This window comes from Saimiri boliviensis, chromosome 2, assembly GCF_048565385.1.
Source record: "Saimiri boliviensis isolate mSaiBol1 chromosome 2, mSaiBol1.pri, whole genome shotgun sequence".
In the NCBI taxonomy this organism is placed as follows: Eukaryota; Metazoa; Chordata; class Mammalia; order Primates; family Cebidae; genus Saimiri; species Saimiri boliviensis.
In genome coordinates this window covers 98,115,565-98,130,022 of record NC_133450.1, presented here as the reverse complement: position 1 = coordinate 98,130,022, position 14,458 = coordinate 98,115,565, and the positions used below count along the sequence as shown (strand labels likewise).

Below are 14,458 nucleotides of genomic sequence, written 5' to 3'. Positions count from 1 at the left end.
ATTATTAACACAATAACATTGTTATTATTAACAACATAAATTATATTATTATTATTAACATAATAACATTCATGAAACTATGCCATTTTACATCAGGGACTTGTGCATCTGTGGATTTTGGTATCCACAGGGAATTGTGGAATCAATCCCCCAGAGATACTGAGCAGACAATTGTACTCCATGGAAGACAACTGTCTTCTATGAAACTGGTCCCTGGTGCTGAAAAGGCACCAGCTGGGGTTGGGGACTGATGGTTTAAGGAATAATAAGAAAATAGTCTGTAGGTGTTCCAGGAGAGACTTTTGTTTTCAAATATTTTCAATCCATTGTTGGTTGCATTCATGGATGCAAAACCCATGGATATGGGGAACTGATGGTACTTTTCAGATGCAAGCTTGAGGAATTTGTTCTCCATGGGTCCTTTTAATCAGGAGGGAGTTTCTCTGTGTCCTGCCATGTCCTAAAGCATGATGACCAACTGATGCTTTGAATGAACTGCGTGAATTAAAGGTGAAGTGCTTTGGCTGTTAGATCTTTCTGGTATTAAAGAAATATGTTTTTTCCAAGAGTAGAATGTTATCTACCATATCACTGTCACATTCAATAAAACTTACAACATTTAACTTAAAGAGCATTTTAAATTTCTCACATGCCACCATTCTCCTCCATAGTTTAAGCCAAATATTTGCCTTATTCTCTTGATACCATCCTCTGTACTAATGTTATTAGTTTATCCACACTGGCAACTAATCATTTCAAAGGCAAATCTGACACTTTGAGTTTTTAATCAAGAGAAGGATTATTTAAACCTATTAAATAAACTACACACCTGTTTTTAAGATGCCTTGAGATTTTTAACAGTAAAGTTGTGAAATTTCTATTCTACAAGTGTGACTATCACCAATGCCTTATCAATAAACATTGAGTGGAATATGCAAAGCATGATCTTAGTGTATAGAATACCGCATCCTTGTACAGAGAAGTTAATGAAAGAAGACGTTCAAGACATTGAGAGAGAGAGAGAAGCATACTGGGTAGCCCCAACCACACCGGAGAACATTTACCACTGAAGGTGGCTGCGGTTAAGACTGAAGCAGTATGTTGTTGCATAGGATGTGACGTGTAGTAAGAAATAGTGGATTATTCCATCCTCCTCAAAGTATGAGTGAGGTGCCTTTTGGAAGTGAGAAGTGTCACCCATATCTGGGCTGAGGCAAAGAGTACAAAGGAAGTTCTGAGACTGACTTTCATTGACATTGCCTAAGTGAGTAGGGGGCTGTTCAGGGGTGTATCCCCTAACCTAGTCCTTCAGCTGCGTATGGGGCTTCCTGGTAATTCCAGGGGTGGCCTGGGCACCTTATCCCATACAGACCCTCTTGGGATTTTTGCTCCTACATGGTGGGAAGCAGAGGACTGCAAAATATGCCAAATGAAACTCTGAAAGGAATTTATCATTAATCATGGGCTTGTAATCAATCACAATTGTGGTTAAATGATTAGAATTGGTTTCTATAGACTTCTGCTGAGGGCAATTGAACACTTCGAGTTGTTCTAGTGTGCCGAATTTTTCCAAATGTCTTCACTGTAATGGAATAACTGAGTTCTTTGCTGTTAGTTTTCTAGGGATTGAGGTGGTTCTTGGCTTAAATTAGTTGCTTTTTCTTCCTAGTAATGGCTGTAGCCAGTCAAATAATATACCATTATTTTTAATTTTTTTGTGAGCTGGTATTGCCTACCTGCCTGCCTGCCTTCCTTTCTTCCTTCCTCCCCTTCCCTCCCTCCCTCCCTTCCTTTTTTCTTTCCTTCTTTCCTTCCTTTTTCCCTTCCTCCCTCCCTCCCACTTTCTTTCTTTCCTCTCTCTCATCTGAATCAAAGAATTATTTCCCTGTCATAAAACGATGGCAAAATAGCTGCAGTATGCTGTTCATATGCCAATAATATCCATAATTTAAATTTGTGTTCTTAATGACATGCAATATAATTAATTTTTGGCAAACATAATGGGATTATAACATGCAATATGTGGTAAATAATAACAAATATAATGGTGAAAATAATTACAATTATTCTAACAAAACTCAAATGTTACACTAGTTCTCAAAATCAAGCATTTTACAGGTAACTACAATTGGCACACAGAAGCCCTCAGTAAATATTAATATGAAGACTGTATAACATGGTAAGCTTTATCATTAGCTCTTAGCATCCTTGCTGAGTAATTACACTGGTATGTTAAATTTACCAACCATACATGGAAACTGAAAACTAGACCTTCTCTCCAGAATCATTTGGAATAACTGTAACATTTTTTTCTTTCAGAGGATCTTAGAGTTCAAAGGTAACCAAGAAAATACATATCGCCTCTTGCTATTCAATGTGTGCATTTATTCTAAAATATTAGAGAGAGCATATTTAAGACAATTTCAGAGTTATTTCAAATTGTGAATGTTACATAAACAAAAATAATTTTCAGATATTCTTTGGGCTTATCAAGAAAAAGTGGCATATGTAAAGTTTCTGAAGAAAGCAGAGATCTCATTAATGGCACAATTTAGTTTAAGTATCATCACAATTTCCCTGTGAGAAGCACAGATAGTGAGGAAATTTCAGGATGTCTTCAGCTAAAGCAGACCTGGGAAGGATGTTGACTCAACGGACTGATCAAGACAAAACACCCGGGGGTCCAGTATGCTCTGCTGATTGTTGGAATATTGCCCAAGTAGTTCCAAATATGAGTTAGTCACATTTTACTTGGAAGCTCAAAAACACTTCTTCCCTCAGTAGCTATCTGACATTTGCTTTAGTTCACTATATTCTGAAAATAGATATTTGGCTCCCAGCATTTTTTCAAACCACAGAGTAGTATTAACTATAATTTACATTTCAAACAGTTTTCCTCAAATATGACCATATCTGCACATGTCTCAAAACTTTTTTTAGCTTTTAAAAATAGCTAACCCAGCCAGGCGTCGTGGCTTACGCCTGTAACCCCAGCACTCGGAGGCCGAGGCGGGCAGATCAGAGGTTGGGAGTTCAAGATTAGCCTGACCAACATGGAGAAACCCTGTCTCTACTAAAAAAATACAGAATTATCCAGGTGTGGTGGCACATGCCTGTAATCCCAGCTACTCAGGAGGCTGAGGCAGGAGAATCACTTTAACCCAGGAGGAGGAGGTTGCAGTGAGCCAAGATTGCACCATTGCACTCCAGCCTGGGAAACATTAGCAAAACTCCATCTCAAAAAAAAAAAAAAAAAAAAGCTCACCAAACTTTGTGAACTGTTTTATACAGTGATCAATTATGAACTCATGCCACTAAAGAATTTCCCAGGTTTATGGATAATAACACCAGTGTATGGACTAATTCTACACTATGAACTCTGGTATCATAGAAAACAAGCCCCTGGAAACTTTTCTTCAGTGTGTTGAATGAAACCATATTTCCAATCATTCTCTCTCAATGATCTCAATGATAATAGTAATATACACTGAAGATCCTGCTAAGTGCTTTGCAATGCCCTATGAGGTACCACTTAAAGCTTTATTTTACACACAGATGAAATAAACTTTTGAGCCAGAGACTTGCCTAAGGTGAGAAACCTATTAAGTGAGAAAGTGTCCTCTCACCCCAGCCTCTAATCCCAGACATGGGCTCTTTACCACTTAGTTCCATCTTACCTCAAAACCAGAACTATTAAATCTGTTCAGGCAATCAGTGCTTTCAGAGATGGACATGAAGGATTATAGACTCTGTAAATACACACTCACTTTCCAGCATCCCTAGTTTTTTGGATTGCTCAAGGAGCCAGAGTTGCCAGAAAAATACACACACAACTCCTTTCTTTGTCAGTAAAAAGCAGGGCCTCATACAACTCAGCCAAAGGGAAGCGGAAGAACATAAGATTATCCCTGCAGGACAGTGAGTGATGGGTTAGCCAACAAAGATAGAAAGAAGTACTGTGCTTGGCAAGTGATGTCTATAAAAGGCCAGTCTTTTCTCACAAATCTGAGTAGCAATGAAAGTGACAAGAAAGGGAAAAGGCAGGGGGAGAGAAGGAGAGTGAGTGAGCCGTGGAGGCCTGTATCAGTGGTCATGATGGTGTGAGTGGCACTGGTGGCTGTTTTTGGAAGCAATGACAGATACAATCATCTGAAAACAGCAGAGAAACAAATCACTTGAAACAGAAGACAGAACAACTCCGCTGCTGTGGGGGACAGCCAGCCACCTGTCTCTGGTTTCTGCAGTCCTTTAAGGTCTGGGCAGGAAACTCCAGGCTGGGCAGGGTGGAATGAGGGCAGGCAGCTGCCTCTGCTCAGCAGCCCCCACATGCATCCGCATGCCTCACTGGGGCAGCCCAGCCAGCACAGATGGACCATCAGAGGAGGGATGAGGACACAGTCATGCGATGTGGCATCCCAGCGATGTGTGAAAGCCATTCCTGGGCAATGACATCTGCAGCCACATCATAGTCCTTAACTGATTTTCACACAGTCCTGTTCTGCAGAGGCAGCATGAAGCAGGAGGGCAAGGGGGCTTCTCATGCCTTCTGCCATTCTTTGATAGGAATAAATGGTGCATTTGCAATTGTCAAAAAATTCCCTCCTCACGCCATATTGCTGTCTTTATATCTCTCCCATATAGAAATCCTGGAGTTGGCTGCATGCGGTAGCTCATGCCTGTAATCCCAGCACTTTGGGAGGCCAAAGTGGGCAGATCATGAGGTCAGGAGATCAAGACCATCTTGGCCAACATGGTGAAACCCCATCTCTATTAAAATACAAAAAATTAGCCGAGTGTGGTGGCACACACCTATAGTCCCAGCTACTAGGGAGGCTGAAGCAGGGGAATCACTTGAATCCAGGCGGCAGGGGTTGCAGTGAACCAAGATCATGCAACTGTACTCCAGCCTGGGCAATGGGCAATATCAATATAGCAAGACTCCGTCTCAAAAAAAAAAAAAAAAAGAAAAGAAAAAGAAAAAAAAAGAGAAAACCTGGAGTTGCCCTACCCTCACCATGTGACTATCGCAAACTGTTCACCATGTTCTGTTTTAAAATGCCAGGAAAGTATTTGCCATGTTTCAAAAAAGATACGTCCATTAAGAAAAAAAGTTAAAATTTTGAGATGATCCAAGATGGCCAAATAGGAACAGCTCTGGATTGCAGTTCCCAGTGAGAATGCAGAGGGTGAGTCATCACTGCCATTTCCAAACGAGTTTTTACTGCCCACAGAACTGGAGATTCCTGGGCGGAAAAGTGCCATGAGCCTCCAGCAAGGCTGTTTCAGCTGGTGCAGTGGGTCTCTGCACAAAAACTCACACAAATCTGGGTGGCCATTTCAACTGGTGCCTGGAATGCCTGGGAGACAGAGTCACCCATTCAACTGAAAAAAAGGGGGCTGAAACAGGGAGCCAGGTGATCTGGCTCGACAGGTCACACCACCACAAAGACCAGCAATCTGAAAGGCTCTGGATTGAGTTTCACAGCAAGCACAGCTGGACCCAGGACGGTCCAGCTCTGTGGGGGGAAGGGTGTCAGCCATTACTGATGCAGTCCACCACTTCTGAGGCAGTCTGCCATTACAGAGGCAGCCCACCACTAGGGAGGCAGTCCGCCATTACTGAGGCAGCCGACCACTACTGAGGCAGTCTGCCATTACTGAGGCAATCCACCATTACCGAGGCAGCCCGCCATTACTGAGGCAGATTGCCATTACCGAGGCAGTTCTAACTATACCTCTATAAACAAAACGGCAAGGAAGTTCACAAAGCAGCTGGGCAGAGCCAAAGGCTGCTCAGCAATGCCTCTGCTGGAAGACTGTGACTAGGCTACCTCCTTGCTGGCAGGGCAGCTCTGAAAAAGGCAGCAGCATGTCAGGAATTTATAAATAAAGCCCTACCTTCCCAGGACAGAGCACCTTGGAAAAAAAGGCAGTTATGAGTTCCACTGCAGCAGACTAAACATACCAGCCCGGCAGCTGTGAACAGAACAATGGAGCTCACAGCGCAGCACTTAAGCTCCTATAAGGGACAGACTGTTTCCTCAAGCAGCTCCCCAACCCCTGTATATCCAAAGAGACACCTCAAAAAGGAGAGATCAGGCTGACATTTGGCAGGTATCGTTCTGGGACAAAGATAACAGAAGAAGAAACTGGCGGCAACCCTTACTGTTCTGCAGCCGCCACAGGTGATCCCCAGGCAAGCAGGGTCTGGAGTGGACCTCCAGCAGTCCTACAGCAGAGGGGCCTGACTCTTAGAAAGAAAACTAAAAAACAGAAAGAAATAACTTCATCATCAACAAAAAAGACGTCCAATCAGAGACCCCATCCAAAAGTCATCAACTACAAAGACCACAGGTAGATAAATCCACAAAGATGGGAAGAAACCAGTGCAACAATGATGAAAACACCCAAAACCAGAACACCTCTCTTCCTCCAAGGGATCACAACTCCTTACCAGCAAGGGAACAAGGGTGGATGGAGAATGGGTCTGATGAATTGATAGAAACAGGCTTCAGAAAGTGGGTAATAACAAACTTCTCTGAGCTAAAAGAACATGTTCTAACCCAATGTAAAGAAACTAAGAAGCTTGAGAAAAGGTTTGACGAGATGCTAACGAGAATTAACAGCTTAGAGACGAATATAAATGAATTGATGGAGCTGAAAAACACAACATGAGAACTTTATGAAGCATACACAAGTTTCAACAGCCTATAGCCAAATGGACCAAGCAGAAGAAATGATATCAGAGATTGAAGATTAACTCAATGAAATAAAATGAGAAGGCAGGATAAGAGAAAAAAGGAGTGAAATGAAATGAATAAAGCCTCCAAGAAATATGGGATTATGTAAAAAGACCTAATCTACGTTTGATAGGTGTACCTGAATTTGACAGAGAGAATGAATCCAAGCTGGAAAATACTCTTCAGGATATTATCCAGGAGAACCTCCCCAACCTAGCAAGGCAGGCCAATATTCAAGTCCAGGAAATACAGAGAACACCACAAAGATATTCCTCAAGAAGAGTAACCCCAAAGCGCATAATCATCAGATTCACCAGGGTTGAAATGAAGGAAAAAATGGTAAGAGCAGCCAGAGAGAAAGGTTGGGTCACCCACAAAGGGAAGCCCATCAGACTCACAGTGGATCTCTCAGCAGAAACCCTACAAGCCAGAAGAAAGTGGGGGCCAATATTCAACATCCTTAAAGAAAAGAACTTTCAAGCTAGAATTTCATATCCAGCCAAACTAAGCTTCATAAGTGAAAGAGAAATAAAATCCTTTATGAACAAGTAATTGCTGAAAGATTTCATCACCACCAGGCCTGCGTTACAAGAGCTCATGAAAGAAGCACTAAACATAGAAAGGAACAACCAGTATCAGCCACTCCAAAAAACTATCAAATGATAAAGAGCATTGACAGAAGGAAGAAACTGACTCAACTAATGGGCAAAACAACCAGCCAGCATCAAAATGGCAGGATCAAATTAACACATAATAATATTAACCTTAAATGTAAATGGGCTAAATGCTCCAATCAAAAGACATAGATTGGCAGATTGGATAAAAAGTCAAACATCGGTGTGCTGTATTCAGGAAACCCATCTCATGTGCAAGGATACACATAAGCTCAAAATAAAGGGATGGAGGAAGATTTACCAAGCAAATGGAGAGAGAGAAAAAAAAAAGCAGGAGTTGCAATCCTAGTCTCTGATAAAATAGACTTTAAACCAACAAAGATCAAAAGAGACAAAGGAGGGCATTACATAATGGCAAAAGGATCAATGCAACAAGAAGAGCTAACAATCCTAAATATATACGCACCCAATACAGGAGTACCCAGATATATAAAGCAAGTTCTTAATGAGCTACAGAGACTTAGACTCCCACACAGTAATAGTGGGAGACTTTAACACTCCACTGTCAATATTAGACAGATCAATGAGACAGAAAATTAACAAAGATATCCAGGACTTGAACTCAGATCTGGACCACGGAAACCTAATACACATTTATAGAACTCTCCACCCCAAATCCACAGAATATACATTCTTCTCAGCACCACATCGCACTTACTCTAAAACTGATCACATAATTGGAAGTAAATCACTCCTCAGCAAATGCAAAAGAATGAAAATCATAACAAACACTCTCTCAGACCCCAGTGCAATCAAATTAGAACTCAGAATTCAGAAACTAACTCACAACCACACAACTTCATGGAAACTGAACAACTGGCTCCTGAATGTTGACTGGATAAACAATGAAGTGAAGGTAGAAATAAAGATCTTTGAAGCCAACGAGCTAAATTTCCCTCTAGACACTGCTTTAAATGTGTCCCAGAGATTCTGGAAGACACAACGTACAAGAATCTCTGGAGCACATTTAAAGCAGTGTCTAGAGGGAAATTTATAGCAATAAATGCCCATATGAGAAGCAAGGAAAGATCTAAAATCGACACGCTATCATCAAAACTGAAAGAGCTAGAGGAGCAAGATCAAAAAAACTCAAAAGCTAGCAGAAGCCAAGAAATAACTAAGATCAGATCAGAACTGAAGGAGATAGAGACACACACAAAAAAACTCTTCAAAAAATCAATAAATCCAGGACCTGTTTTTTTGAAAAGATCAACAAAATAGACCACTAGCCCAATTAATAAAAAAGAAAAGAGAGAATAATTAAATAGATGCAATAAAAAACGATAAAGGGGATATCACCACAGATTCCACAGAAATAGAAACTACCATCAGAGATTCCTACGAACAACTCTATGCATACAAACCAGTAAACATGAAAGAAATGGATAAATTCCTGGACACTTGCACCCTCCCAAGCCTAAACCAGGAAGAAGTTAAAACACTGAATAGACCAATAACAAGGGCTGAAGTTGAGGCAGCAATTAATAAGCCTACCAACCAAAAAAAGCCCAGGTCCAGATGGGTTCACAGCTGAATTCTACCAGACATACAAACAGGAGCTGGTACCACTCCTTCTGAAACTATCCCAAAAAATCCAAAAAGAGAGAATCCTTCCTAAATCATTTCATGAGACCAACATCATCCTGATATCAAAACTGGGCAGAGACTCAACAAGAAAAGAAAACTTCAGGCCAACATTCATGATGAACATAGATGCAAAAATCTTCAGTAAAGTTCTGGCAAACTGATTGCGACAGCACATCAAAAAGCTTATCCACTATGATCAAGTAGGCTTCATCCCGGGGATGCAAGTCTGGTTCAACATATGCAAGTCTATAAACGTAAATCACCACATCAGCAGAACCAAAGACAAAAACCATGATTGTCTCAATAGATGCAGAGAAGGCCTTTGACAAAATTCAACAGCCTTTTATACTAAAAACTCTCAATAAGAGAGTTAGGTATCGATGAAACGTATCTCAAAATAATAAAAGCTATTTATGACAAACCCACAGCCAATATCATACTGAACGGGCAAAAACTGGAATCATTCCCTTTGAAAACCGGCACTAGACAAAGATGTCCTCTCTCACCACTCCTATTCAATATAGTACTGGAAGTTCTAGCCAGAGCAATCAGGCAAGAAAAAGAAAGCAAGCGTATTCAATTAGGAAAGGAGGAGGTCAAATTGTCTCTATTTGCAGACAACATGATTGTATATTTAGAAGACCCCATCGTCTCAGCCCAAAATCTCCTGAAACTGATAAGCAACTTCAGCAAAGTCTTAGGATACAAAATTAATGTGCAGAAATCACAAGCATTCCTATATGCCGATAACAGACTTAAAGAGAGCCAGATCAAGAACGAACTGCCGTTCACAATTGCTATAAAGCGAATAAAATACCTAGGAATACAACTAACAAAGGATGTAAAGGACCTCTTCAAGGAGAACTACAAACCACTGCTCAACAAAATAAGAGAGGACACAAACAGATGGAGAAACATTCCATGCTCATGGTTAGGAAGAATCAATATTGTGAAAATGGCCATACTGCCCAAAATAATTTATAGATTCAACATTATTCCCATCAAACTATCAATGACCTTCTTCACAGAACTGGAAAAAACCATCTTAAACTTCATATGGAACCAAAAGAGAGCCTGCATATATGCTAATCACCCTCTCCTTCCCTGACAGCTTTGCGGACTCCTGTAGGCAGGAATGTAAGTGGTCATTAACACACACTTCCTGCAATTTGGACTACTCAGGTGCCAGCTCTTAAGGTACTCCACAACCATTTTAGCTGCAAGTAATTTTGCCCTGTCACAACTTCTATGACATTGGGCACCTGTCTTCTGGAAGCCCACTCTCTACCTGTGTTGGAGTCAGCTGTGGGTATAGCGCATCTCTTCCATTGAGCTGTAAACTCCACAAGGGCAGGACTCCTTCTGAGCCACCTTTTATGTCCCTCTCTCCTCCTGCTCGCCTGCCCAGCACCATGAGCTTATGGTCAGACCTCATTTCTCCCTTCATCTTAATTCCATGCCAACACTGCACACCACCTACCCACCACCTGCCACTCTGAGGCCTGATGGCCACGTGTGTGAGCCTCAGCTGACTGCGTACTGCTGGACCCCTTCTGGTTTGCTCTTCCCATCCACTCATCCTTCCTCTCACATTTTGTTGCCCTGCACCAGTGGGGTGACAGGTGGTATATCAGATGTCTCCTGGAGGGCCAGTCCTGCCAACAGGGTCACATTCTTATAGCCAGTTGACTCTACCGTGTCATGACAAACTTCTGTACAGTTTCCAACTGTAAAGTTCAGTTGCGAAGTTAAGACAAATCATGTTTGTTTTCTAGAAAGCACAAATTCTATTTCTCAATTCAAAAATACATTTTTGCCTCTTTATGGCCATCCTATGCAAAATTTCAACCCCCACCCCCAGTACTCACTATCCTCTTTTCCTACTGTCAACGTTTTTCTTAACACTTTTTACTAATATGCTCCATATTTTCTTACTTATTGCTGTGGTTTGAGTATCTCCTCTAAAATCCATGTTGAAATTTAATTGCCATTATAAAAGTCTTAAGAGGTGGAGCCTTTAAGGAGTGATTAGGACGTGAAGGGGATGAATGGATGAATGGATGAATGGATGAATGGATGAATGGATGCCTTCATGAATGGATGAATGCTATTATCTTGGGAGTAGGTTAATAATCATGGGATGATTTATAATCCTTTGGATATATACCCAGTAATGGGATTGCTGGGTCAAATGGGATTTCTATTTTTAGGTCCTTGAGGAATCGCCACACTGTCTTCCACAATGGTTGAATTAATTTACATTCCCACCAACAGTGTAAAAGTGTTCCTATTTCTCCACATCCTCTCCAGCATCTGTTGTTTCCCGATTTTTTAATGATCGCCATTCTAACTGGTGTGAGATGGTATCTCAATGTGGTTTTGATTTGCACTGGAAACCATCATTCTCAGCAAACTGACACAAGAGCAGAAAATCAAACACCGTATATTCTCGCTCATAGGCGGGTGTTGAACAATGAGAACACATGGACACAGGGAGGGGAGCACTACACACTGGGGTCTGTTGGGGGGAAATGGGGGAGGGGCGGGGGGGTGGGGAGGTGGGAAGAGATAGCATGGGGAGAAATGACAGATACAGGTGAGGGGACGGAAGGCAGCAAAGCACACTGCCATGTGTGTACCTATGCAACAATCTTGCATGTTCATCACATGTACCCCAAAACCTAAAATGCAATAAAAAAAAAAAAAAAAAAATCATGGGAGTGGGCTCCCAATAAAAGGTGGAAGTTTGGGCCTATCCTCTCTGTTTCTGATGCTCGCCTGTCCTTCTGCCTTCTGCCACAGGATGATGCAACATGAAGGCCCCCACCAGAAGCCAACACCATGCTTTTGGACTTTCTAGCCTCTAGAACTATGAGCTAAATACAATTCTATTGTTTATAATCACCCAGTCTGTGGTATTCTGTTATAGCAACATAAAATGGAGGAAGACACTTATCTTGCTTATTATTTATCCCTCTTGATAGAATGTAAGTCCCATGAAGGCAATGATTTTTATTTATTTATTATTCCTGTGTCCATAGCAGTTCCTGGCCCAGAAAAGTCACTCAACAAACATTATTTAGGTAAATGAAGGAGTACATCGTGAATGGAGGGATGTGTATGCTCCTTTCTGGCCAGATCACTAGCTACCCAAGGCTGTGGGCATCCTCTCTTCCTGTCCAGGGGAAGGAATTCTCCCAGCCTGTCCATCATGCCCCCCAGGAGCCTGGCTTGTTGGCTTTCCGTTCTTCCCATGATGCAGCACTCACCTTCAGCTTGTGCTCATGCTCCTTGTTGACACGGGCCAGCAGCTGGGCTTTTCTTCTGTTGAGGGCATCAATGAGGGCATCACATTGGGCCACCAGACAGGCTTCAAACTCCACACTGTTTTCCTGTGTAATAGAGCACATTTCTCAACTGCAAGGTGCTGGGTGCCTCAGGCTGCCAGAGAAAACAGAGCTCCCCCATCCTGCTGAAGGGAATGAAAAGGAACTCTGTCCACAATGTACATTTGGTGATTAAAAAAAAAAATAACTGGATAAACTTTATTCTATAGTGGTCATGTTTCACCTTAAATTTAGACTGAAAAGGATAAATATTTATTGCTTAAATTTATCAAAAGGAAATCATTTCCACAATTTGAATTATATTAAGTAAAACAAAGCTTTAGCTTATAGAGTTGGGCATGAGTGCTTTTGAGGGCCACATACTTCTAGCTATATATGGTGGAAGCTGGCATTCAAAAAGGCAAAGAGGAGTGAGCGGGGCATTGCTGAGGCATGAGAAATCATTAAAATCAAAGGAATTAAGAAGAAAGAAAACGGCACTGGTCTTCAGTATTAACAGTAATCCAATGAGAACAGAATTTTATAAGATACGAGAATAATGGGCAAAAGTACTTGCCTCTTTCATTAAGGAAAGCAAATAGTAGGTGGTTAAAAACAATCAATGTGTGTAATAGCAATCACCCTGGCATAAAAATCAGACATGACCCAACACCTTGCAGGGGAAAGGCAACTACATACTAAATGAATTATAACTTTCCCATGATGTTTAAATCAAATGCTGGCTATAACATTTTTATTTGATTTAAATCTGTACATGCCATAAACATTTCTTTCAAGCAATTCTTTCAATGAGTTATATGCATTTACTAAGGATAATCCTTTCAATGAGTTATATATACAATTTTGATTATTAAACCATAATCTGAAAAAAAGTAATTCACAGTGAATGAAAGCTAAATACTCACATATACATTAGTAGTACTTACAAAGCACTACCTAGTTGAGTAAACTATAAACTTTTGGGGGCTGGCAAGAAAGGAATGATTTAACCTATAAAATTTTAATTTATTACTAAAGTCATGAAGAACTATGTCTCTTTATATAATAATCAACAGATAGGCATTTAGTCATTGTTTTCAAATGCAAGGTCTTCATATAAGGAACACATTAGTAATTGCTTGAGCAATGCTAAATTTTGGCTTTCAAGGCAATTGCTTTTGAGCTCTCAGAGAAGGCCCTTGGAAAATATCATTTAAGAGCTCTCTATGCCACATGCAGGGTAATACTGGAGTGTGGGGTGAGGGGAGACCTTCTCCTTGTAAGCTCGGTCACTGATTTAGAGCAGAAAGAAAGCTTTGCTCTGATGAAGAAGCCCGGTCAGAAGCGAGCCTGGGGCTGCACATTTTATGCCAGCAGAGTAAAGAAAGAACTGATTGATAAACTCTCCTGCTTTGGAAAACAGAAGGAAGTATACAAAACTGCTAGGTTGTTAGGGAATCAAAAGTTTAACATGGGCCTGTGTGCCAAAAAAAAGGCAAATAAATCAGTGTGTAATTCTTTGAAAGGCTGGCTTCCATTTAAAAATCCATACCTGCCTTGACATGGTGAAACATGAACTTAGTCAATTTACTGGAGGCCAGCAGAAAATAAGCTAAGGTTATTTCTGTGAGGCAAACTTCAAAACATAAGAGGGTCATTATTTTGGTGTCTCATATAATTTATGGCTTTTCCCCTTCAGCTCTAGTGGAGAATTTATGAGCTCTTAAATGCTGCTTGAATTGCTGGTCATTGTGTCTGGATAAAGCAATCTGAAATTACAGTTGCCAGGGGATCATGGTGGAAAAATATTTAAATGTCTAAGTGGAGGAGAGGCATTGTTGTGAGTCAGGGAGGAAGAAAAGAAGAACGAAAGGAAGAAAGGAAGGAAGAAAAAAAGAAGGAAGAAGGGAGGAATAAAAAAGAAAAAAATGAAAAGCAGGAAGGAAATAAAGGAAGGATGAAAAAAAGAGAAAACTATGACCTGTTACCATTAAATAATACAATTATTACAAGGTGTTTTGAGAACCTACAGGATCTTACAAACTCAGCAATAAGGACCCTGAATTTACAAAGAAATAGGCCTCCTTCTGCATACTTAGTAGCAGAGAATTAGGACCTCAGTCTGGAAGCC

At 40.9% G+C, this 14,458-nt stretch overlaps 1 protein-coding gene across 11 annotated transcripts in view; it reads right to left on the bottom strand.

The window, feature by feature from the left end:
- TRIM9 (tripartite motif containing 9) overlaps nt 1-14,458 on the bottom strand; it is a 260,580-nt gene that overhangs the window by 41,460 nt on the left and 204,662 nt on the right. For all 11 annotated transcript variants that reach the window (XM_010341083.3, XM_074393934.1, XM_074393937.1 and 8 more), the window contains one exon: nt 12,271-12,393. In XM_010341083.3, coding sequence (XP_010339385.1) covers nt 12,271-12,393 — 123 coding nt within the window. The remainder of the gene's footprint in view (nt 1-12,270; nt 12,394-14,458) is intronic.